Source organism: Sorex araneus, chromosome 1 (genome assembly GCF_027595985.1).
Source record: "Sorex araneus isolate mSorAra2 chromosome 1, mSorAra2.pri, whole genome shotgun sequence".
Lineage (NCBI taxonomy): Eukaryota > Metazoa > Chordata > Mammalia > Eulipotyphla > Soricidae > Sorex > Sorex araneus.
In genome coordinates, this window is record NC_073302.1 from 290,804,654 (window position 1) to 290,826,623 (window position 21,970).

At 59.7% G+C, this 21,970-nt stretch overlaps 1 protein-coding gene across 3 annotated transcripts in view; it reads left to right on the forward strand.

The window, feature by feature from the left end:
- Positions 1–21,970, forward strand: part of FARP1 (FERM, ARH/RhoGEF and pleckstrin domain protein 1) — a 243,823-nt gene that overhangs the window by 210,465 nt on the left and 11,388 nt on the right. For 2 of the 3 annotated variants that reach the window (XM_055123652.1, XM_055123651.1), the window contains exons 14-18: positions 8,025–8,212; positions 10,374–10,463; positions 13,081–13,214; positions 18,311–18,392; positions 20,651–20,888. In XM_055123652.1, coding sequence (XP_054979627.1) covers positions 8,025–8,212; positions 10,374–10,463; positions 13,081–13,214; positions 18,311–18,392; positions 20,651–20,888 — 732 coding nt within the window. The remainder of the gene's footprint in view (positions 1–8,024; positions 8,213–10,373; positions 10,464–13,080; positions 13,215–18,310; positions 18,393–20,650; positions 20,889–21,970) is intronic. The other variant, XM_055123650.1, reaches the window with a different exon arrangement.

The following is a 21,970-nucleotide window of genomic DNA, read 5'->3' on the forward strand; positions in this document are numbered from 1 at the left end:
GCACCACATTGCAAAAAGTTGCACATTGGTGGAAAATCGGTGCCAAAGGCAGCGTGGGACAAGGGCACCAGGGAGGGAGGGAGGGCAGGAGGGAGGGAGAGTGGGTGTGCACGCACACGCATGCGCTTCCGATTTCGAAAAAAGTGTCAGCCTGGAAGGAGTAGAAGGGTCGTGTTGGGCCCGTGGTGGTCCGGAAGGGGTCTCTCGAATCTCAGCTGAACCTGCTCTGTCCTGTGGGCCTTCGCTTTCCCTTCTGAGGCAGCAGGCGGCCAGCCTGCGGCCCGAGCTGGACTCTGAGGAAGCCGGAAGATGGGGGCTCCCTTGTGGGGAAGCTCTGCTCACTCACCCCGGGAGCACCGCCCTCCCCGAGGCTGCCGCCCCCGCCCCCCACGCGCCCCCTCTCTGCTGGGAACGTCGCCCCACGCCCTCACTAACCTCACCTCGCCAGCTTGGCCTGGACCGTTAACCCGATTCTCTGCTGTTCTTCATTCTCTGTGTATATTTACTACTCTTGATTTTAAAAGAAAGAAAAAAATCATTAAATGTGTCTAATATACCGAATTAATTTTCAAATAGAAAGAAAAAGGCTGGGGACTTCATTCTCATCTTTGTCATTTGTTTAATAAATTGGAGAAAACCCTTTTCTGTTGTTCCATTATCTGCTCCGCTGGGCCGGCGCGGCCAGCTGCTCTCGCCCTCTGAGCACGCAGTACCTCCCAGTCCCGCACGGGGGCGCCACTGCCTCACGCCCTGTTCATTCATGAATTTTCCTCCGATTCATCTTTAACTCCGCTGAGTGCCACTTTGTATCCGGAGCGTCTGTTTCCTCTGGCGCACAGTGATCCTGCTCCGTGTCACTACGCGGGGCGTGGGGGTGGGGGGGGCGGGTGACTGCCTAGAGGCTGGGGCTTCTCTGCCATGGGGGGGCAGGGGCGCGGGGGAGGGGGTGGGCAGGAAGTGAGCAGGATCACTGTCGTGGGGGGAAGGGCGACGCTTGGAAGCAGAGAGCATCGGGGGCAGGAGCTTGGATGGGGGGAGCCCCAAATCCTCACCAAAAGGGCAGTTTTCATATTTTGGGGCTCTGGGGGGTGGGGGCCCACCTGTCCCCCCCGAGGGTCAGGGGAGCTGGCACGGCCCGTGTCTGTGACTGGAGAACATGGCTCTGCCTGCCTTTTGTCGGGGAATATGGGGACGAGTCTGCCAGGCCCACCCCTGTTGGCTGCTGGCTGTCTGGGTATGCTAGTGCCCCCCCAGTGCAGGCTCCCCACCCCCGATGCCCTCTGCTCCCCTTTCTCGCTGCGGCCCAAGGGCGCGTTTTCCATGGGTTTAGCCGATCCCCAGCTTCTTCACGGCCATGAGCTTGGGGAGAAAGGCCAGGCGTTTGCATGGAATTAATCCCACTGGTTCATCTCAAACCAGCTTTCACTCATCCTAACAGGTGCCCTGCTGTAAACGTTAAAGAAACAAAACACTGTCCGTTTTAACCGTTCTTTCCCCCTCTGATGGCTGAAGCTTTGTCCTGGGTGCAAGATGGGCTTTCTCCCGCGGGCCCCAGAGCCGGCTGCTGGCCGCCACCCCTTGCAGCCAAGGCGCACGCTCCTTCTCCTTTCTCTCATGAGTCAGGGCACAGCTGGTCATCCTCTGTCCATCCGTAGCCTTGCTCCCTCCATTCCTCTGCAAGTTGCCTCGCTCTCGAGTCTCTGAATGGCTCCGTGGTGGTTGGCCGTGGGGGCGCTTTTCCCCAAGGAACTCGGTCTCAGGAGCAGCATGGCCCCCCTCTCGCCACCCCCACTCTCAGAAGAGGACAGCATCGCCATGCTTGGTAATCCCATCACCTGTGCGGGGGGCGGGGGGTGGGTACGAAAACCTACGATTTGTATGAGTCATGGTCACCTTCCCTCGCCCCCCCTCCCGCCCTACCCGCACCCATTCATTCCGCTGGGGTGGGACCTGTTTAGTGTTCCAGTAAGCCGACTCCTGACCGGTCCACAAGGGAGCCATCCTCCGCCCTCCCTCCGTTCAGTACTCCCTGCACTGCTCTGTTCCCGTAACTGACTTTCAAAGCAATCTCCGGAGACAGTTTGCCGAGTTCACTTTCAGAGGGAGATTATGGATGTTTTATAAAGAGCCTTTTTCTTCCCCCCCCCCCCACCCAAACATATGAAAACCTTCCTCTGTGATAGATTTCCTGTGTGTGCCTTTGGAGTGGATTCCAGTACATAGAGAGAAAACCTCTTCTATTTTAGAGCCAGATGACAGGAGACCAGTCGTGACCGTGAGTGGCAGCTAAACATTTACCAAAGGACTCATTTTACTGGGGGGGTGGGGGGGTGGGAGGGCGGGGCATGGGGAGAGTGAAGAATCAGCATGCACGCTTCCTAGAAAGACTTGAGAAAGTGATCCGTTCACAGAGAGTCTCATTGTCAAGCATTTCACAGGCCTGCTGGGATGAGCTATGGTTTAAGTGGGCGACTTTTTAGTGCCCTTAACCGGAAACATGATGCCCAGCTAAAAGTGGAGGTGGGGGGGCTGGAGAGATAGCACAGTGGGGAGGGCATTTGCCTTGCATGCGGCCGACCCAGGTTCAATTTCCAGCATCCCCTATAGTCCCCTGAGCACGCCAGGAGTGATTCCTGAGTGCAGAGCCGGGAGTAACCCCTGAGCATTGCTGGGTGTGCCCCAAGAAGAAAGGAAAAAAAGCGGAGGTGTGAGGGGCCAAAGCAGGGTGGGGCACTTGCCTTACAAGTGGCAGACTCGGGTTCAATCCCCAGCACATCATGGTCCCCCAAGTCCACCAGAGTCCTTGAGCACAGAGCCAGGAGTAAGCCCTGAGTATGCATCTGGGGATGGCCCCTCCCCCCAAAAAAATATTGTTGATGATCCATCAGTGGGTCAATATAGAATGCAGGACAGATAGAACTAAGTATTGGAAGCACTGTGTTTTATTACTCGGAAACTAGTTAGGAAGTTCTTTTCCTGGCGCTGTGTGTGTGTGTGTGTGTGTGTGTGTGTGTGTGTGTGTGTGTGTGTGTGTGTGTGTGTTTTAGGGCTTTTGTCTTAGGGAGTAGAGTCCTGAGCGCCGCCCATTGTGGCCAAAAAAAGGGGAAACAAACTTTTGTCTTACTCCACCTGCTCAATCCCAAATCCGGCGGAGTCGGAGCGGTTTGAGTTTGCCAAGTTGGTCGTAAGTGCGGGGGTCCGAGGTGGGCACACCTGGCGATGCTCAGGGCTCACTCCTGGCTCTGCACTCGGCTTAAGCCTGGCGGGCTCAGGAGACCCTACAGGATGCCGGGGATTGAACCCGGGTCAGCTGCACGCAAGGCAGGCGCCCTCCCCGCTGGGCGATCCTCAGGCTCTCTGAGCCCTCTGAGGGGGACCGGGCCCCCGAGATGGTTCTGTGTGTGTGCAGGGGCCCCCCGAGCAGCCGGGAGGGCAGGCTGGTGACCGGCCTCTATGCCTGCCAGGACAGGGAAAAGCCGTTTCTGGGCTGGGTGACGAATCAGAATCCGCCGACAGGGCCGCGCTCCTTTGAGCCCCCGTCATGGTTCGTGCCACGAGAATGAGTTCATTGAAAAGCATCTGAAAGGGCAGTTACCCAAACCGCCTCCCTGGGGAGGAGGTCCAAGCTTTTCCAGGGCTGGGGGGGGTGTGTGTGAATCCAGCCCGGCCACTGGGGGGAGCCCAAGAGCCAGGAGGCCCCGCAGTCCTGCGGAAGAGGTGAGGGCTTCGTGACGTGGGACTGACACGTGCCTCTGGGGTACGGGCGGATGGGGGGCTGGACATAGGGATGAGAGGTGGCGTCTCCTGGGGAAGGGGCAGTTTCCAGACCCGCGGCGCGGAGCCCGCCTTTCTGTCGCCGCTTGAGGCCCAGGCTGCCTTCACCTATTGTGACCGTAATGTCCCGTTTTTTCCTTTCATTTTTATTTTTTGGGGGGCTTTGAAGTCGACCTACCAGTGCCCAGGGCTTACTCCAAGTTCTGCACTCAGCGATCACTCCTAGGGGTGCTGTAGCGAGCCTGTGGGGTGCTGGGGGTCGAACCCGGGTCTGCCGCATGCAAGGCAAGCGCCTTGCTCTCCGTGCTCTCTCGCAGCCCAGTAGCCAGGGGTTACTTGTTTGTTTGTTTGTTCTTTACAAAAGACCGTCCTCCCCATACCATTTGCCTTTTAAAGGCCCTTGCTGCAGAAAGAAAGTGCCTGAGTGTCCTGAAAAAGATTAAAACACTTGATACACACGCATGTGCACACATGCACACACACACACACACACACACACACACACGTACGTGTATCTCCTGGGCTTTCGAGAGAGCACACGCCTTGTGTGCTGCATGCCTGGGTTTGATGACCGACACTGATGGGCCCCCGAGCACCTCCAGGCTTGGCCCAAAAACAGGGGCAGGAGGACACACACACACACACACACACACACACCCCTCCTGGCTTGAGCGGCCTGCCCGTGGGTTGTCCACCGCAGTGACCTCTGTCCCCAGGGCTGTGTCCAGCCGGTGCCATCTGAAGGGGCAGCTGCCCAGCTTTAGCGTTTTGGGGGGTCCTGGGCTGCCTCTGTGAAAACTGGTTCCCTGCAGTTCTCGCCGCTGTCACTTTAAACCCTGGCGGCTTCCTTGCACCCAGTTCCTGCCGCCTGCTCCGGGGGCTCTCCTGGAACCTTCTCTCGGGACAGCTCCCCTCACGCCTCATGCCTCCCGCGCCCTGCCTCGGAGTCCAGACTGCCTCGGGCAGCCCGCGGCTGGACCCTGGCCGGCGTATTCGCTTGCTTGCAAGCCGCTCCCTGTTCTCCTGCCGTGGCTTCCCCCGGGACCCAGTCATTTCCCTGGGGAAAGACCGCAGGGTGTGGGCTCTCCCCACAGTGCTCTGAGGTGGCCTTGCAGACTGTGGTCAAGCCATGCCTCTCGCCGGCCGCCCTGTGGTCATCCCTCTCCCAAGGCCGCCTCTGCGGGACAGGAGAACGGCGCCCCGACCTCACCATCCCCAGCTGTCTGCGTTCACACACGCGCTCGCGCACACAAATACATGTGCATGCACGCACACGCACACAGGTGCACATGAAAACACGGAGAGCCATGGCACGCTCTTAGGCATCTCCCCCATGCACACACATGCACATGCAAACACACGGACAGCCGGCGGCACACTCCTCGGCATCTTTCACACACACACGCACATGCAAACATAACATACAGAGAGGCGATGGGCACACTCTGGCATCTCCCACACACACGCGCGCGCACACACGCAAACACACGGAGAGCCGGCGGGCACGCTCTGGGCTCCACGGGAAACCATCCCCTCCCGAGATTGGCTTGTTTCGGAACCCTGTCCCCACACGTCCTGATGGCAAGTCTAGCCCCGTTGGCACACTCCTGGGGCCTACGCAGGGGAGAGCCCACCCCACGACCCCCGGGCAGGGCCCACCCCGTTCCTTGAGCCCTGCTTCTCCCTGGCTCTGTGGCAGCTGGACCTGAGCTGGGCGCTGTTCCCCGCCCCCGGCCTTTTTTTTTTTTTTTTGCTTGCTTATTTGTCCTGGGCCTCTGCACTCAGGAATTACCCCTGGCCTTGCTCTGGGGCCCCGTGGGATGCTGGGAACCAGACCTGGATCAGCCGCACGCAAGGCAAACGCCCTCCCGCTGTCCCCTCTCCCCACACCCCTCCCCCATCTAACTGCTTTTCATTCCTCGCTCCAACGCCTTGAATGACAAGGCGAGACCCTGTCTGTTCCCCTCGCCGCAAACCCCCCGCCCAGCCTGCTGCTGGTGGCAGCCCCCGCGCCTGTGCCCGAAGGTAAGCGCTTTGCTCCTGCCGGACCGCGCTGGACACGGCCAGGGCCTCAAGCCGCGCTCACCGGTGCCCGGGCGTGGCCACCGTGCGGGGCCCCCAGCACCTCTCCTCTGTTCCTATTTGTAACGACACTGATTCTCCTTGCATGTATGTGTGCGTGTGTGCACGTGTGTGTGTGTGCGTGTGTGTGTGCACGTGTGTGTGCGCATGTGTGAGTGTGTGTGTGTGCGTGCGTGCATGTGTGTGTGTGCGTGTGCACGCGTGTGTGCGCGTGTGTGCGTGTGCACGTGTGTGTGTGCGTGCGTGCACGTGTGTGTGCGCGTGTGTGTGCATGTGTGTGTGCACGTGTGTGTGCGTGTGTGTGTGCGTGTGTGTATGCGCGCGTCTGTGTGTGAGATTTCTCTTTCCTCTCCTTATGAAAGACGAGTGTAGACCCTTGACACGACTGTGGCTCTGCCGTCGGCTGTTTCCAGTGGACAGGTTCCGGTGCTCACAAAGTCACTGTACTCGGTTGTTTCCGCCAGTGTCAATAAAACTGACATGTGTGAAGCGATTTCTGGCCTTTTTCTCCAGGTTTCACGGGGTCTGGTGGCGTGTGGGGGTGACCGGGCCTGTGGGCCACTCCGGGGCTCCATCTCGGGGGAGCACCCCGAAACCCCAGAGTTTCGCGGACTGTGTAGGAAACTGCCTCTGGAATCGTGTTTTCCCTTGTCTTGTTCTTCAGAGATCCTTGTACTGACCCACAGCTGGAAGACCGCAAGTCCGCTTTTGTTGGGGGGTTTTTTGGGTTAATTTTGGGGTGTGGGGGCCTTTCGCCCCAACGTTCACTCCGGGCTCAAATTCACCCCCATGGCCCCTCCCAGCTCCGTTCTCGGCCGCATTCTCTCTCTCTCTCTCTCTCTCTCTCTCTCTCTCTCTCTCTCTCTCTCTCTCTCTCTCTCCTTCTTTGTCTAACACCCTCTCTCTGTCTCTCTTGTCTCTGTCTCTCTCTGTCTGTCTCTCTCTCCTTCTCTCTCTGTCTGTCTCTCTCTCCTTCTCTGTCTCCACCCTCTCTCCTTCTCTGTCTCCCACCCTCTCTCTGTCTGTCTTTCTCTGTCTCTCTTGTCTCTGTCTCTCTCTCTTTCTCTCCTTTTCTGTCTCCCTCTCTCTCTGTCTCTCTTTCTCTCTCTGTCTCTCTCTTTCTCTGTGTCTCTCTCTTTCTCTCTGTGTCTCTTTGTCTCTCTGTCTCTCTTGTCTCTGTCTCTGTCTGTCTGTCTCTCCTTCTCTGTCTCTCTCTTTCTCTCTCCTTCTCTCTCTCCCACCCTCTGTCTCTCTTGTCTCTGTCTCTGTCTCTCTCTCAGAGAGAGCCGGGAGTGGTCCAGAAAACGGGGCTGCACCTGGAGCACAGACCCCCCGCCCCGCCCCGTCCCTGGCTCACTCAGCCCTGGTGCCGAGGGGCTGGAACTGGGAGACGGGGCGGGGCCCAGCCCTAGCGTGCGGTTTAACAAACGGCTCGAATTCTGAACGGGTTCCCCCCGCACATCCCTCGTCGGGGCCCGAGTCCATCCCGAGCCCCTCGCTCCTGCGGGCAGTGTCGCATAAACGGCGTCTTCTGCTCCCTCTCGGGGAAGGCGCCCCTTCCCGGAACCTTCCGTCCCCTGGTCGCGGAGGGAAGCAGCCCCGACCCACCCTTCGCTGTCCGACTCGGCCAAGCGCCCCGGCGGGGACCGTGTCGGTGCTGGCTGACGCTGCTGCCCTGGGCGCGTGCGGGGAGGCCCGAGCCCAGGCCCCAGGTACCAACGCTTCTGTCCTCCAGAGTAGCCGGCCCTGGGCCCCCTGTCTGCCTTCTCGTAGTCTAGTGCTCCCGAGTCTCCCGGTGGCAGGCGCCCTGGTGGCTGTGTCTAGGCAGTAGTTGGCTCGGAGGGGACGCTTCTAGTGGGCTCCTGGCACTGCTCCTGCACTCCGGGGGCTCCGAGGCCGCTGCCTTCTCGCGCCTCGGGTCACCGAGGTCCGGCGAAGTGTGGGTCCAAGGGGCTCTTTGGGGTAAGGCAGCAGCTGCACCTTAGGAAAATAATCAAATAGTAATAATCATAATAGTAATAATAGTAATGATGATGATGACCGAACCAAACCGAGCACCAGCAGCCCTGGGACGCGGCGAGCTCTCGCCGGAGCGGGGAGGCGAGGGTCGGGCCCGGCCGGGACGCTCTCCGCCTCTGTGTCCTTTCACGTGTCTTGTCCCCAAACAGGCGCCCTGACCGGTAGCCCTCACCTTTCAGAGCGCTCCGGCAGCTCGCAGGGAGGAGCCGCGCCCGCCAACGCCATCCTGTCCCCCAACCTGAGCCCCGACGCCAAGCAGGCGTCCCCCCTGGTCAGCCCGCTGCCCAACGACCAGGCCTGCCCGAGGACCGACGACGAGGAGGACGGCCGCAGGAAGGTGGGGCCGCCCAGCCCGCTCCCCTGAACGCACGGCCCCCACACTGACATCCCTCCCCGACACCCCCCTCCCCGACACCGCTCGGCCGCCCCCACGCTGACATCCCTCCCCGACACCCCCCTCCCCGACACCGCTCGGCCGCTCCCACGCTGACACCCCTCCCCCCGCTCCCCTACACCGCACGGCCGCCCCCACGCTGACACCCCTGCTCCCCCATCCCCGGCACTCCCTCCCGGCTTCTCTTCTCTCCGTGGGGGAAAGCAGCACTCTGGTAGGCCCCCAAGTAGATCCGCAGATGCCCGCTGAGTTTATTTGTATTGGCGGGAGGGGCACGTCCTGCAGTGCTCAGGGCTACTCCTGGCTCAGTGCTCAGGGCTCGCGCCTGCTCGGTTAAACCGTGCGTGTGGTGTCTGGGCTTCCCGTGTGTGAAGGCAGAGCTCCAGCCCCTCGGCCCGGGGTTCTGGCCCCTTGGGAGGCGGAGTCGCAGGGACGAGTCCATCTCGGACATGGCAGGCCAGCTGTTCGCCGCCTCCTGATCACGAGACCCCATTGTCGGGGTCGGAGCCATAGGGCAGCGGGGAGCGCGTTCGCCTTGCACGCGGCTGGCCTGGGTTTGGTCCCCGCCATCCATCCCGTAAGGTCCCCTGAGCACTGCCAGGAGTGACTCCTGAGTGCAGAGCCAGGAGTCAGCCCTGAGCATCGCCAGTGTGCCCGACCCCCTCCACAGAACAGCAAACCTAGTTTTGTTTTGTTTTGTTGCTTTTTGGATCACACCCAGCAATGCACAGGGGTTACTCCTGGCTCATGCACTCAGGAATTACTCCTGGCGGTGCTCAGGGGACCATATGGGGTGCTGGGATTCGAACCCGGGTCGGCCGCGTGCAAGGCAAACGCCCCACCCGAGAACAGCAAACCTAGTATCTCCACCTGTATCTCCACCTCACACACAAAGAAGAAATAAAAGTGTGTGCGGGGCCGGAGACGGCTGCTTTGGATGTCGGAGGCTGGGTTTGATCCTGGGCACCCCATGGTCCCCTGAGCACTGCCAGGAGTCACTCCCTGAGCACCACCCAGATGGCCCAAAAACAGACCCCAAAAAAGTTTGTTCAGTCTTAGTACCAGGTGACAAGAAAATATGGTGGTTACATAAAATAATCTGGAAGAATTATTTAAAAAGCAGCCCAGGTAGTCTTAAAAAAATTTATATATCTATGAGTTCCAGGAAAAGGCTCAGCGTGGCGAGTGTGGGACCCGGGTTCCATCCCAGGCACCAAAACGTTGCCCCGGGAATAGCTGAGAATAGCCCCTGAGCACTGCTAGGTGTCAGCCCCAACCCAAGCCCCGCCAGGCCTTGCAAAGCTGCCGTGGCCATGTTCTGGCCGAGTGAGACAGAAACAGCCCCGGGCCTGGGGGTGTCCGGAGGCTGGAGCCCTTGGGGCCACAGCACAGCCTCCGTCCCGGCCCCCTGAGCAAGCATCGCCGAGTGGGGCCCCAAAAGGCGGGGGAGGGGGGAGACAGAGCAGCAGGCAAGCACCACCCGGCAGCCGTGAAGACCTGAGGCGGGGGCCTCCCGGAGAGAGGACACAGCAGTGGCCACGGCTGGAGCTCGGGGCCCTCTCAGATGAGCCTCTGCTCTCCCCGGGCCTCAGTCTTCAGGCGGTAGAAAGGGGTGGAGGGTTGTGATGAGGTTTAGAACTTTTTTTGGGGGGGCGGGTCACACCCGGCGATGCTCAGGGATTACTCCTGGCTCTGCACTCAGGAATCACCCCTGGCGGTGCTCAGGGGACCCTATGGGATGCTGGGAATCGAACCCTGGTTGGCCGCGTGCAAGGCAAACGCCCTCCCCGCTGTGCTATCGCTCCAGCCCCCAGTTTAGAACTTTGTGGTGTTTGGGTTTGGGGCGCTACCCAGGCAGTGTTCGGGGTCTAGTTCTGGCTCTGCTCTCAGGACCTACCCCGGGGCGACTCGGGGAACGCAAGGGAGGGATGGGGGGTGGGAGGGGGCGGGCATATGGGGTCCCGGGGATGGAGGCCCGAGCCTGAGGCCCAGGAACCGTCTCTGGCCTCAGAGTGCAGGGGCCACTTGAGCCAGGGGTGGCGAGCCTGGGGGTCCCTTCGCCCTCCACTCGCAGGCCACTTGTGTCTGTGCTTCTGGGTTTCAGAGGCTCCCCACGGACAAAGCGTACTTCATGGCGAAGGAGGTGTCCACCACGGAGAGGACGTACCTGAAGGACCTCGAGGTCATCACTTCGGTACGTGTGGCCCCTGGCCCAGCAGGCAGGATCCCAGCCGGTCTAGGGGGGTCTGGGGGCGAGAGGGGGGTGCTCTGAGCCCGGGAACAAAGAAGGCTTCGGGCCCGGACTCCCGAAGTTACACGGGTTTCCTGTCCTGAGTTCAGAATCTGCTTGAGAGGTGTTGTCCATTGCCGGGTGCCCAAAGACCGTCCGGGCAGTCGGACTCGCTTCGCGCCCGGCCGGCCCGTCTGCTGCCCAGCACCACGCGTGTGAGCCCGAGCTCCAAGCAGGGCTCGCTCCTGAGCACAGACCCCGGAAGGGCCCCTGAGCCCCACTGGGTGAAGCCCTGAAAAATTAAATTAACAATTGTTGGACCTGGGAGATGGCTCAGGGGGAGGGTGGAGCTGACGTTTTGCATGCCGGAGCCCCCAAATCCTTATACTGTTCCCCAAGAGTCAGTTCCCTTACACACACACACACACACACACACACACACACACACACACACATTTTTTTTTTTTCAGCATTCTGAGATTTTGTGGGGCCGGAGCAATAGCACAGCAGGAAGGGCGCTTGCCCTGCAGGCGGCTGACCCGGGTTCGATGCCCATCACCCCACAGGGTCCCCTAGGGCTTTGTACATGCCAGGCCTTGCCACTGTGCCACCTCCCAACTCTCAGGGTCGCCACTATCCCGGGAACAGAGGCGGCCGGAGCGATAGTACAACAGGTAGGGCATTTGCCTTGCACACAGCCGACTCGGGTTCGATCCCCGGCATCCCATATTGTTCCCCGAGCACCGTCAGGAGTGATGCCTGAATGCAGAGCCAGGAGTAACCCCCGAGCGTTGCCGGGTATGACCCAAAACAAGCAGAAAAAGAACTGTGAGCTTCTGTTTTCTTTGGGGGCCTCGCCTAGCAGTGCTCGAGGACACTTGGGCTCCGTGCTCAGGAACCGAGGATGCTGGGGGTCACACAGCCCTCCCTGGGGTGCGAGCACTGAGGGGGGAGCGCGGCAGTGGAGGAGAGGAATCAAAAGGCCACGGCCTGCATGCAGCGTGGCGGAACGCTCTGGGCCGAGGTCTCGGAGTCGAAGGCCCGTTTTCTCTTTGATGCTGCATGGAGCCGGGCCAGCCCTGTCGGCCAGAAAACTGCTTTTATTTCGTGCTTTTGATCCGTCGGCCAGTTTGGCAGCTGTCTGAGCTCTGGGTTCCGCAGGGACAGACACGGGGCGGGGGGGTCCCTCATTACTCTGCCTTTGGGGGCAGAGGGTGAGGCGCCATGTGCCTGGGCAGAACCTCAGCGCGGGGGGAGGGGGAGGGGGCAGCCCGCCCCCGTCTCAGGACGAGTAGAAGCTGAGGCCAGAGGGTTTCTCTCCCCTTTAAGTGATCTTTGGGTTAAATGTTCTGATTTTCTGCGGGGTGAGGTCCCAGAGGGAGGGCTGGAGCTGACGCTTTGCGTGTCGGAGCCCCAGGTCTGATCCTTACGCAATTCCCCAAGCGTCACCCTGGATGGCCCCAACACACACACACTCTCACACACACACACACACACACACACACACACACACACAATTTTTTTTTTTTTTTAGAATTGTGCGATCTTGTGGGGCTGGAGTCATAGTACAGCAGGTAGGGGGCGCTTGCCTTGCAGGCAGCTGACCCGGGTTCAATGCCCATCACCCCACAGGGTCCCCTAGGGCTTTGTACATGCCAGGCCTTGCCACTGTGCCACCTCCCAGCCCTCAGGGTCGCCACTGTCCCGGGAGCAGAGAGGCGGCCGGAGCCATAGCACAGCGGGGAGGGCACTTGCCTCGTAAGCGGCCGACCCAGGTTCGATCCCCGGCATCCCCTATGGTCCCCCAAGCACCTCCAGGACTGATTCCTGGGTGCAGAGCCAGGAGTAACCCCTGAGCATTGCTGGGTGTGACCCAAAAGGGAAAAAAAAAAAACAGGGGGCCGGAGCGATAGCACAGTGGGTAGGGCGTTTGCCTTGCACGCGGCCGACCCGGGTTCAATCCCCGGCATCCCGTATGGTCCCCCAAGCACGCCAGGAGTAATTCCTGAGTGCAAAGCCAGGAGTAACCCCTGAGCATCGCTGGGTGTGACCCAAAAAAAGCAAAAAAAAAAAAAAAAAAGGAGCAGAGAGGCCGCGGTGTCCAGGAGCTGAGCCAGGGCCGCGTTTCTCAACCAGGGCTGGATGACGCCCGCCGTGGACCCCAGGGTGTCCTAGAGGAGCCGCTGGGGTGGATGAGGGGGACACAGCAGACGATGGGACACCAGGAAGGGAGCCAGGCCGAGAGGAGGCCACGGTTCTGGCGATCCCGGAACGGGAGTGTTGACTTGAGCCACGACGCGTGGCGCAGACTCGCGTGACTGGCACGGGCCGGGGGCTCAGTCTGTGTGTCTTAACCCCGACGGGAGCCCCGTGGCCACATGCCCGACTGTGGCATCAAACAGTCAGTGGGTGGCGATGGCAGAGGCGGGAGCTTCTCAGCCCTGGGAGCAGAACCACAGACGCCCACCCCTGGCCCGTCCCCGTGGCCACATGCCACCTCGGGGCCCGCCAGAAGCTGCCCCCCTCCCGCCCCCCACCCCGGCGTCCTTGCCCGGCTCAGCGCGGTCCTCTGCCTCCGCAGTGGTTCCAGAGCACCGTGGCCAAAGAGGACTCCGTGCCCGAGACGCTGAAGACGCTCATCTTCCCCAACTTTGAACCCTTGCACAAATTCCACACCAACTTCCTCAAGGAGATCGAGCAGCGCCTGGCCCTGTGGTGAGTCCAGCTGGTCCCCTGGCCCGGGACAGACTCCGGCTTCTCCTGCGCCTCTCTCCTCCCGTCCTCCCTCGCGCTTCCTCGCACCTCTGTTTCTGTTGTCGTCGTTGTCGTTGTTGTTGTCCCTGGTCACTGGCCAGGAGCTGAGGGAAAGCTGAGGGCTGGTCTCAGGCCCGGGAGCAGTGGGAGTAAATCCGACACGACCCGGCCCCGTCTCCAGCTCCCTCCGCGCCCTTCGAGTGACGGTCCTCAAAAGGGGCCTCGTCTGGGGGGGCCGGAGGGACAGCACTGCAGGGAGGGCGCTTGCCGTGCCCTCAGCCGACCCGGGTTCGACCCGGCAGGGCTGATTTCTGAGTGCAGAGCCAGCAGCAGTGCCTGAGAACTGCTCAGTGTTTCCCCCCCCCCCTCCGGGCCACCCCAGAAAATAAAAATGTGTCTTGTTACATGCAGCATTGCTTAGATGATCCCACAGCGCTGACCAGAGGACCGTGCGGTGCTGGGGAGCAGACAGCGGCTCCCGCATTCGAAGCACGTGTCCTAGCCCTCGAAACATCTCCCCAGCCCGGAGTGGGTGTTTCCTTATGGTGCCCTGTGATTCTCCCCAAAGAAAGGGCTGGAGAGACAGAACAGGGGTGAAGGCACTTCCCCTGCGGGCCGCCGACCCCAGCTCAATCCGTGGCACCCCGTACGGTCCCCTGAGAGCAGAGCCAGGAGTAAGCGCTGAGCACAGCCAGGTGTGGCCAGTGACACACTGCAGAGAGCGGAGCCTTCTGGAAGCACCAGGTGCCTTGTTCAAGGCAGACGCAGCTAAGGGACTCTGGGGGTGAGGGGAAAAGGCCCCTCCTGGGTCTGGTGGTAACTATTTGTCTCCTGCAGTGCTCGGGCAGCACTCGTAGCTCTGCATGCCCTCGAACTCGGGATTCCTGTGTGCAAAATGCACACTCCGGCCCTTTGAGCTGACTCCCCACACAAACACACACACATCCACGCACGCACACGCATGCACACGCACACACATGGACACGTGCACGCACACATGCGCACACACGTCTCCTGCTGCTTCCTGTGTTAGAGTCTGGCATTCTCACACTTTGACCTTGAACTCTAACCCCTCCTTTCGGAGGACGAACCTTTCCGGGCCTGTCTCCATCCGTGGGAGTTAAACACGGGAAAGAGCCTGTGTGTGCAGTGTGCGGGGGTCTCGCTGTCTGTCCTTCTCCGCCCGGAAGCCAGGTCCTGCGGGCTGGGGGGAGACGGGGAGGGGGCCCTTCCCTCAGACCCCCCCCAGTGGGGAGAACTGACGGGACAGTCTGCCTCCTTTGAAATGGGTGCGACTGAAAGACGCCTCTCCGCAGCCTGACTGTGCGCTGGCACTGCCAGCAGGGCAGAAATGACTTTTCCTTTTTATTTCTAGTTTGTTTTGTGTCTTGGTGGTTGAGCCACACCCCGCGGTGCTCAGGGCCGACTCCTGGCTCTGCCTTCAGGAGTCACACTGGCAGGACGAATACTGGGTTCCGGGGATTGAACCCGGGCTGGGAACTATCACTCCAGCCCCCAGGAAATAAAATTTCTGCTTTGGAGCCACACCTGGAGGTGCTCAGGGCTGACTTCTGGTTCTGCACTGAGCTTCACTGAGGGACTGGGGACCACGTGGGGGTCAGGGATCCAACCCAGGTCGGCCTTGTGCGAGCCAAATGCCCCACCCACTGCACTGTTACTTCAGCACTGCAAAGAAATGTAATCAGTCGATTTTTTTTTGGGGGGGTCACACCTGGCACAGGGGTTACTCCTGGCTCTGCACTCAGGAATTACTCCTGGTGGTGCTCGGGGGACCATATGGGATGCTGGGAATCGAACCTGGGTCAGCCACGTGCAAGGCAAACGCCCTCCCCACTGTGCTATCGATCCAGCCCTAATCCGTCAATTCTTACCCCCCCACCCCGCCTGCCTGGGAGCCTTTGGTTGGGGGTTTGCCTGGCGCCTCGTCTTCTCGGAGTCCAGCAGCGCTGCCGGGGGCGGGCGGGGGTGGGGTCAGAGCTGGAGAGGCCCAGAGTGTCTGTTCTCGGCAGCAATGGCTCCGGGCACAGCTGCCCCTGGGGTCCCTGCAGAGGCCCCACCTAGGACAGGCCATCGCTGGCCACCCCTGGGAGCCGGTGTGAGGCCTCGGCCACCAGGGCCTGGCCCCAGACACATCTCACTTTGGGGGGAAGCGCCCTGGGTGGTCTTACCTCTACCCACCCAATGCCTCTCCTGCTGTTTGTACTTGGGGGGTCACACTGTCGGTGCTCAGGGTCTGTCCTGGGCCAAACCCGGGGCTCCTGCACGTGCTCCGGCCCCGCCCCCTCGAACCCACGTCCAGGGGTATTTAGCCTCTGCTTCTCATCTTCGAAGGAAGACTCGGTGCCTCACAAGCCACGGGCAGGCCAGAGGGGTCACTCGGGCGCTGGCCTTGCACACGGCCGGCCACAGTTCAGTTCACGGCACCCCCCCTCCGACCTGCCAGGAGTCACCCTGGCAGTACCAAGCCAGGAGTCCGAACTGCTGGCTGTGACCCAAAACCTCCCCCCAAGAAAAGCATCTGGTGTCGTTGGCTTCCACCAGGGGGCTGGGGGGTCCACCTGCAGGAAGAGAGTCCACACGGCAAGCGAGCCCCTGTCCCACACAGCCCAGCCGGCCCGCAGGACTCTCAGGCCCGTCACTGCCCACAGGTGTCCGAGTCATGATCGGGCGCCCCTGCCTCCTCGGCCCCCCCGCCCCCACCCCACCCTCAGAGCCTGGGCTGCAGACCCTCAGCCTCCCCCAAGCCCAGGAGCTCTGGGGGCTTCTGCAGGTAAAGCCATGAGCCCCGGGCACAGTCAGGAGTGAGGGCGCCCCCTAGCGCCGGCTCCGGCCTGCTCTCACCGTCTGATGCGTGGTGATGAGAGCAAGCACTTGGGGTGCTGGGCTTAGTTCTTGGGGGCAGCTGACGCCTGCCTGCCTGCCTGCCTGCCTGCGCCCCCTGGCCAGAGGGAGAGAGGGGGACCCCAGAGCACAGCCCGCCCGATGATCCTGAGGGGCTGTACCCTCGGCCTGGACCCGGGCAGACAGCGGCGGCACCTGGAGGGCCCAGCGTGGCCTTCAAGCAGAGGGTGTGCGGGCATGGCGAGGGTGACCTCTGCAGCTGGCCCTGTCCCCCCCCACAGTGTCCACCACCGAGGTTCCGCGTGCCACCCCACCCCCCACCCGCAGGGAGCCGGCCCTGAGCTCTATCTGGAAGCTTCTCTCCTCACTCTGGGCAGCGCTGGTGTGTGTGTGTGTGTGTGTGTGTGTGTGTGTGTGTGTGTGTGCGCGCGCGCGCGCAGTGCTGGTGTGTGTGTGTGTGTGTGTACGTGCACATGTGCGTGCCGAGGTGTGTTCAGCCCGTGGCCCGGCTCAGAACCCAGAGCTGAGCAGCTCAGACACGCGGGGGGCCCTGGTGTTTGTTCCCCGCGTGACCCTGACAGCAGGCCTGGCGTCTGCGGGACGCCGCTTCTTCTGGGCTGCCGATGATGGTTCCCCGGCGCCTTCTGGCTCTTCTCTGTCCACCTGTGGACGCGTCGAAGTGGTGGCAGGAAGGTGGGCCGGGAACTGACACCAGCGCCACTTCTGCCGCGGGGCCGCTGGGGGCCTGGGGGTCTCGTCCGTATCCCCAGGACGGACGCCACATTCTGGAACCAAATACCGGAAGGGCGGGGAGGGACAGCCGGTGCGCTGACTGTGGTCCTCTGAGCACCATCAGAAGTGATCCCCGAGTGCAGAGTCAGGAGTGACTCCTGAGCACTGCGGGTGTGGCCCAATCATAAAAGAGGAAAACAGATACGAATCTCCCTTCAGGAAGTACCTGCTCTCGCAGCCGTTGGAAGGGTGGTCCCGGCCCTTCCCTCCCCTCTCTGTGCCTGGGTCCCGTCCCCTCCTCTCCCACCACTGCCGCCTCCCTTTGCTCCCTTGCTTCCTCCTCTTCCCAAGAGCCGGGCACCCAGTTCCCTTCCAGGCCACGGGTTCTTGTGAGCAGAGCCTGGGTCTGGCGGGCATGTCTAGCTGATCTGCAGAGTCCGTGCAGGCAGCAGAAGTGACATCTGCACCTGTATGGTCACTGCAGCACTGTTCCCCATAGCCAGAGTCTGGAAACAACCCGAGTGCCCGAGAACAGGTGACTGGTTAAAGAAACTTTGGTACATCTACACAATGGAATACTATGCAGCTGTTAAGAGAGATGAAGTCATGAAATTTGCTTATAAGTGGATAGACCTGGAGAGTATCATGCTCAGTGAAATGAGTCAGAAAGAGAGGGACAGACACAGAAGGACTGCACTCATTTGTGGAGTATAGAATAACATCACATGAGGCTGACACCCAAGGACAGTAGATACAAGGGCCAGGAGGATTGCCCCATAGCTGGAAGCTTGCTTCATGAGTGGAGGGGAGAAGGCAGATGGAATAGAGAAGGGATCACTAAGAAAATGATGGCTGGAGGAACCAGTCAGGATGGGAGATGTGTGCTGAAAGTAGAAAAAGGACCAAATGTGATAGACTCTCAGTATCTATATTGCAAACCATGATGCCCAAAAGTCGAGAGAGAGGATGGAGAGGCAGGAGGAGGGTGGGAAAGGGGAGAATACCGGGGACATTGGTGGTGGGGAATGTGCACTGGTGGAGGGATGGATGTTTGATCATGGTGTGACTGAAACTCAAATATGAAAGCTTGTAACTGTATCCCATGGTGATTCAATAATATAATAATAATAATAATAATAATAATTTTAAAAAACTTTATTATGAAAAAAGGGGAGTCCATGCAGGCCCCCAGCGTGGGCTGATGCCAGTGTCCTGGGCTGCCAGTGGCCCATGCTCCACGCTGTTCTCCGAGCCTGTGGAAGGGGGCGGGGGTGGAAACTCAGACCCAGGGGGCAGGGCTCACCCCGCTCTCCCCAGGCACACGGAGCCGACTCCCTCCCGGGCTCCCCCAGAGGAAGGCAGGGGCTGGTGCATGGTGATGGGACAGGGGAGAGGCGGGTTCGGCTTCAAGGTCACCCTGTCCCAAATCACCTCTGCTTTCCTCCCTTTGCCTCCGCTCCCAGGGAAGGCCGCTCCAACGCACACATCCGGGGCGATTACCAAAGAATCGGAGACGTCCTACTGAAGAACATCCAGGGCATGAAGGTGAGTGCCCAGAGACGGGCACAGCCCCCCGTGCCAGCGGAGACGAGAGTCTCTCCACCGCCTCACCTCTGTCTTTTCTAGATGCTTTCATTTTGGTTTTGTTTGTTTTTTTTTGTTTTTTGCCTTTTGGGTCACACCCGGCGATGCTCAGGGATTACTCCTGGCTCTGCACTCAGGAATTACTCATGGCAGTGCTCGGGGGACCATATGGGATGCTGGGAATCGAACCTGGGTCGGCCGCGTGCAAGGCAAATGCCCTACCCGCTGTGCTATTGCTCCAGCCCCTTGTTTTTTTTTTTTTTTAAGTGTTGGGGGTCACACCCGGCAATACTCCTGGGATCACTCAGTACTGTACTCAGGGATCACTCCTGGTGGTGCTCAGGGGACCACACGGGGTGCCCGGGATCAAACCCAGGTTGGGCGCATGCAAGACGGAGCTATGGCTCCGGCCCCTGCATGCTTTTATTTTGAAGTGTGAGAGCAAAGAAAGGGCTGCACTGTGACCAGAGAACAACCAGCAGGAATCAGCTGTGAGTGGCGCCTCCAGAGCCCGTTTGCACAACCATGTTGGCACAACCCGTTTGCACAACCACGAGGTAGACAAACCACGATCGGGGGGCAGCACTGCCCTGCTAGTCGGTTATCCTGTCTGCCACAGCACGCCAAGCCCGCTGGCCGGGAGCCGCGTAGGGATCTCAGGACTTCTGGGACGGTGAAGGCCGTGAGCAGGGGCATTAAGTAGCTGGTCACACAGGGATGCCTAGGAGGGCAGGCCTGCCAGAGACGCTGGACACACCGTTTCCAAGGAGCGAGGCGCAGGAACCATCAGAGGGGCAGCAGTAACCTCGGGTGCCACTGGGGGGCGCTTTCTCTTCGTGCTCTTTAAAAAGATCATTTTCCCGGAGAGGACACTTCTCTGCCTTGCATGTAGCCCCCTTAGGTTCAGTCCTCAGCACCCCATATGGTCCCCGGGGCCCCACCAGAAGTGACCCCTGAGCTCAGAGCCAGGAGTGAGCCTTCAGCATCACCAAGAGTGGCTCAAAAGGAAAAAAAGGTTTTTGTATTTTTTTTTTCAGTGCCAGGGCTTGAACCTCACCCCGCCCCTGACCTAGGCGAGATAAGTTCTCTGCCACTGAACCACATCCCCAGCCCCTTGGGTCTGTCGGGTTCTGGACTAACAGGGTGGGAGGCGGCCCCAGAGCCAGCCGCAGGGATGAGACTAGCTTGGGGGTGTCTTAGGAGGAAATGTCCGGGACGGAGGCTCGGGGTGTGGAACCTGGCTCATTCACACGCAGGTGACCCCACGGACGGCCCCGACTATAAAAATATGAGTCAGGGAAATGGCTCAACAGGGTTGTTGCCAAAATGGAATCTTGCAAGAAGTGCAGACTTGGGGACGAGGGCAACAGTAGTGGATAGGGTGCTTGTCTCAGATGCAGCTGGCCCTGCTCAGACCCCTGACACCACATAGGGTTCCCTGAGCACCAGGACTGACCCCAGAACCAGGGAAACTGCTGTCCTGAACTGCACTGCCTGTATTCGAGGGGCCTGTTTGCCATCTGCTGACATTTTGAAGAAACCGCAGGAGCACTTCTTCGCTTATGTATTCCCCCTCCGTGTGCTCTTGGTCTTATTTTTATTTTTATTTTTATATTTTTTTGGGGTTTTTTTTTGGGGGGGGTCACACCCGGAGATGCACAGGGGTTACTCCTGGCTCTTCACTCAGGAATTACCCCTGGCGGTGCTCAGGGGACCATATGGAATGCTGGGATTCAAACCCGGGTCGGCCGCGTGCAAGGCAAACGCCCTACCCGCTGTGCTATCGCTCCAGCCCCTCTTGGTCTTATTTTCAAAAGAACATTTCACCTCCACTGTGACAGGACCCAGCTGGTCCTTGGGTGATGTTTGGTTTTAACGTGGAAGACAGTGTCCAACACGGGGTCCAAGCGGCTGCTTTTGTGACACACGGCGTAGTGGCCCCGCCCTGTAAGGCTTCCGTCACTTTACCAATATTCATCATTAAGAGAAGCTGGAAGCTTCTCTTAAGCTAAGGATGACTTTAAATGAGGACCTCATGGACACGCCATGCAGTTCCTGATTGGCTCTGGCCGTCAAACTGCTGGGTGCATGCATCCCGCTCTGAGAGCGGGTCAGAAACGGGGTGCACGCCCGAGAACCGGGTGCTCCTCGCCTCCCGTGCACGCCCGGCTCGGCTGAGCATCCCCCACCCTTTGTCTCCCCACCCTCCCCTCCTCCAGCAACTGGCGGCTCACCTGTGGCAGCACAGCGAGGCACTGGAGGCGCTGGAGACCAACATCAAGAGCTCCAGGCGGCTGGAGAACCTGTGCAGGGACTTCGAGCTGCAGAAGGTGTGCTACCTGCCGCTCAACACCTTCCTGCTGCGCCCGCTGCACCGCCTCATGCATTACAAGCAGGTGCTGGAGCGCCTCTGCAAGCACCACCCGCCCAGCCACCCCGACTTCCGGGACTGCCGAGGTGAGCCAAGGGCGCATGCGCGAGGCGGGGCCACGGGATGGCCCCTCCCCATAGGGGGCGGGGATCCGGGGCACGTGGGCTACCTGCACGCCTGCACGTCCTTATCAGGCTGATCTATGCTTTAGTACCAAATCCCTTTTCTGGGTCTTTCCCCAAAGAAGGCTAAGGAGGGCTGAGGATGTAGCTCAGTCGTAGGGCACTTGCCTTGTTGATGTAAGGTCCCAGCCTTGCCAGGAAAAAAAAATATATATATATATAATATATATGTGTGTGTGTATATATATGTATATATATATATATATACACACATAGCACTGTAGCACTGTCATCCCTTTGTTCATCGATTTGCTCGAGCGGGCACCAGTAATGTCTCCATTGTGAGACTTGTTACTGTTTTTGGCATATCGAATACGCCATGGTAGCTTGCCAGGCTCTGCGGTGCAGGCGGGATACTCTCGGTAGCTTGCCAGGCTCTCTGAGAGGGGTGGGGGAATCAGTCCCGGGTGGGCTGTGTGCAAGGCAAATGTCCTACCTGCTGTGCTATCGCTCCAGTCTGAGAAAAAAAAAAAATATATATATATATATAATATATATAATGTATGTATATGTGTATATATATATAAAAATATATATATATATCTTCTGAGGCTGTTTTTGTTCCCTCCCCACTGTTAGCACAAAAGCAGATTTTTCCCTGCGCTGGTGAGTTCTTGAGAATTCTATGACAGATTGGCAATACAACACTCAGAAGGTTGAAAGTTAGTTTATTGTACAGAAAAGGCAGATGGTTCCAGGCCCTTCACCAGGCGTCCAGGGCTCTCCTGGTGATGGCCTGAGTGGTGGCCGGGTCCCGTGAATGGCTTCTCTGTCCTCTCCCATGCTGCCCAGCCGCCTCCCATGAACCATGCCCGGGTCCTGGCCTGCACTGCCCTCTATCCCGAGTTTGCTTTCCTCGTCTCCAGCCACAGCTTCGCACACAGGCAAGACTTATGCCACGACTTACGCCCAGGCCCTAGGCCAGAGGCTGTGCAAGGGACCTTACTGATGAGAACACCATGATTCTCATCACTCCCCACAGGAAA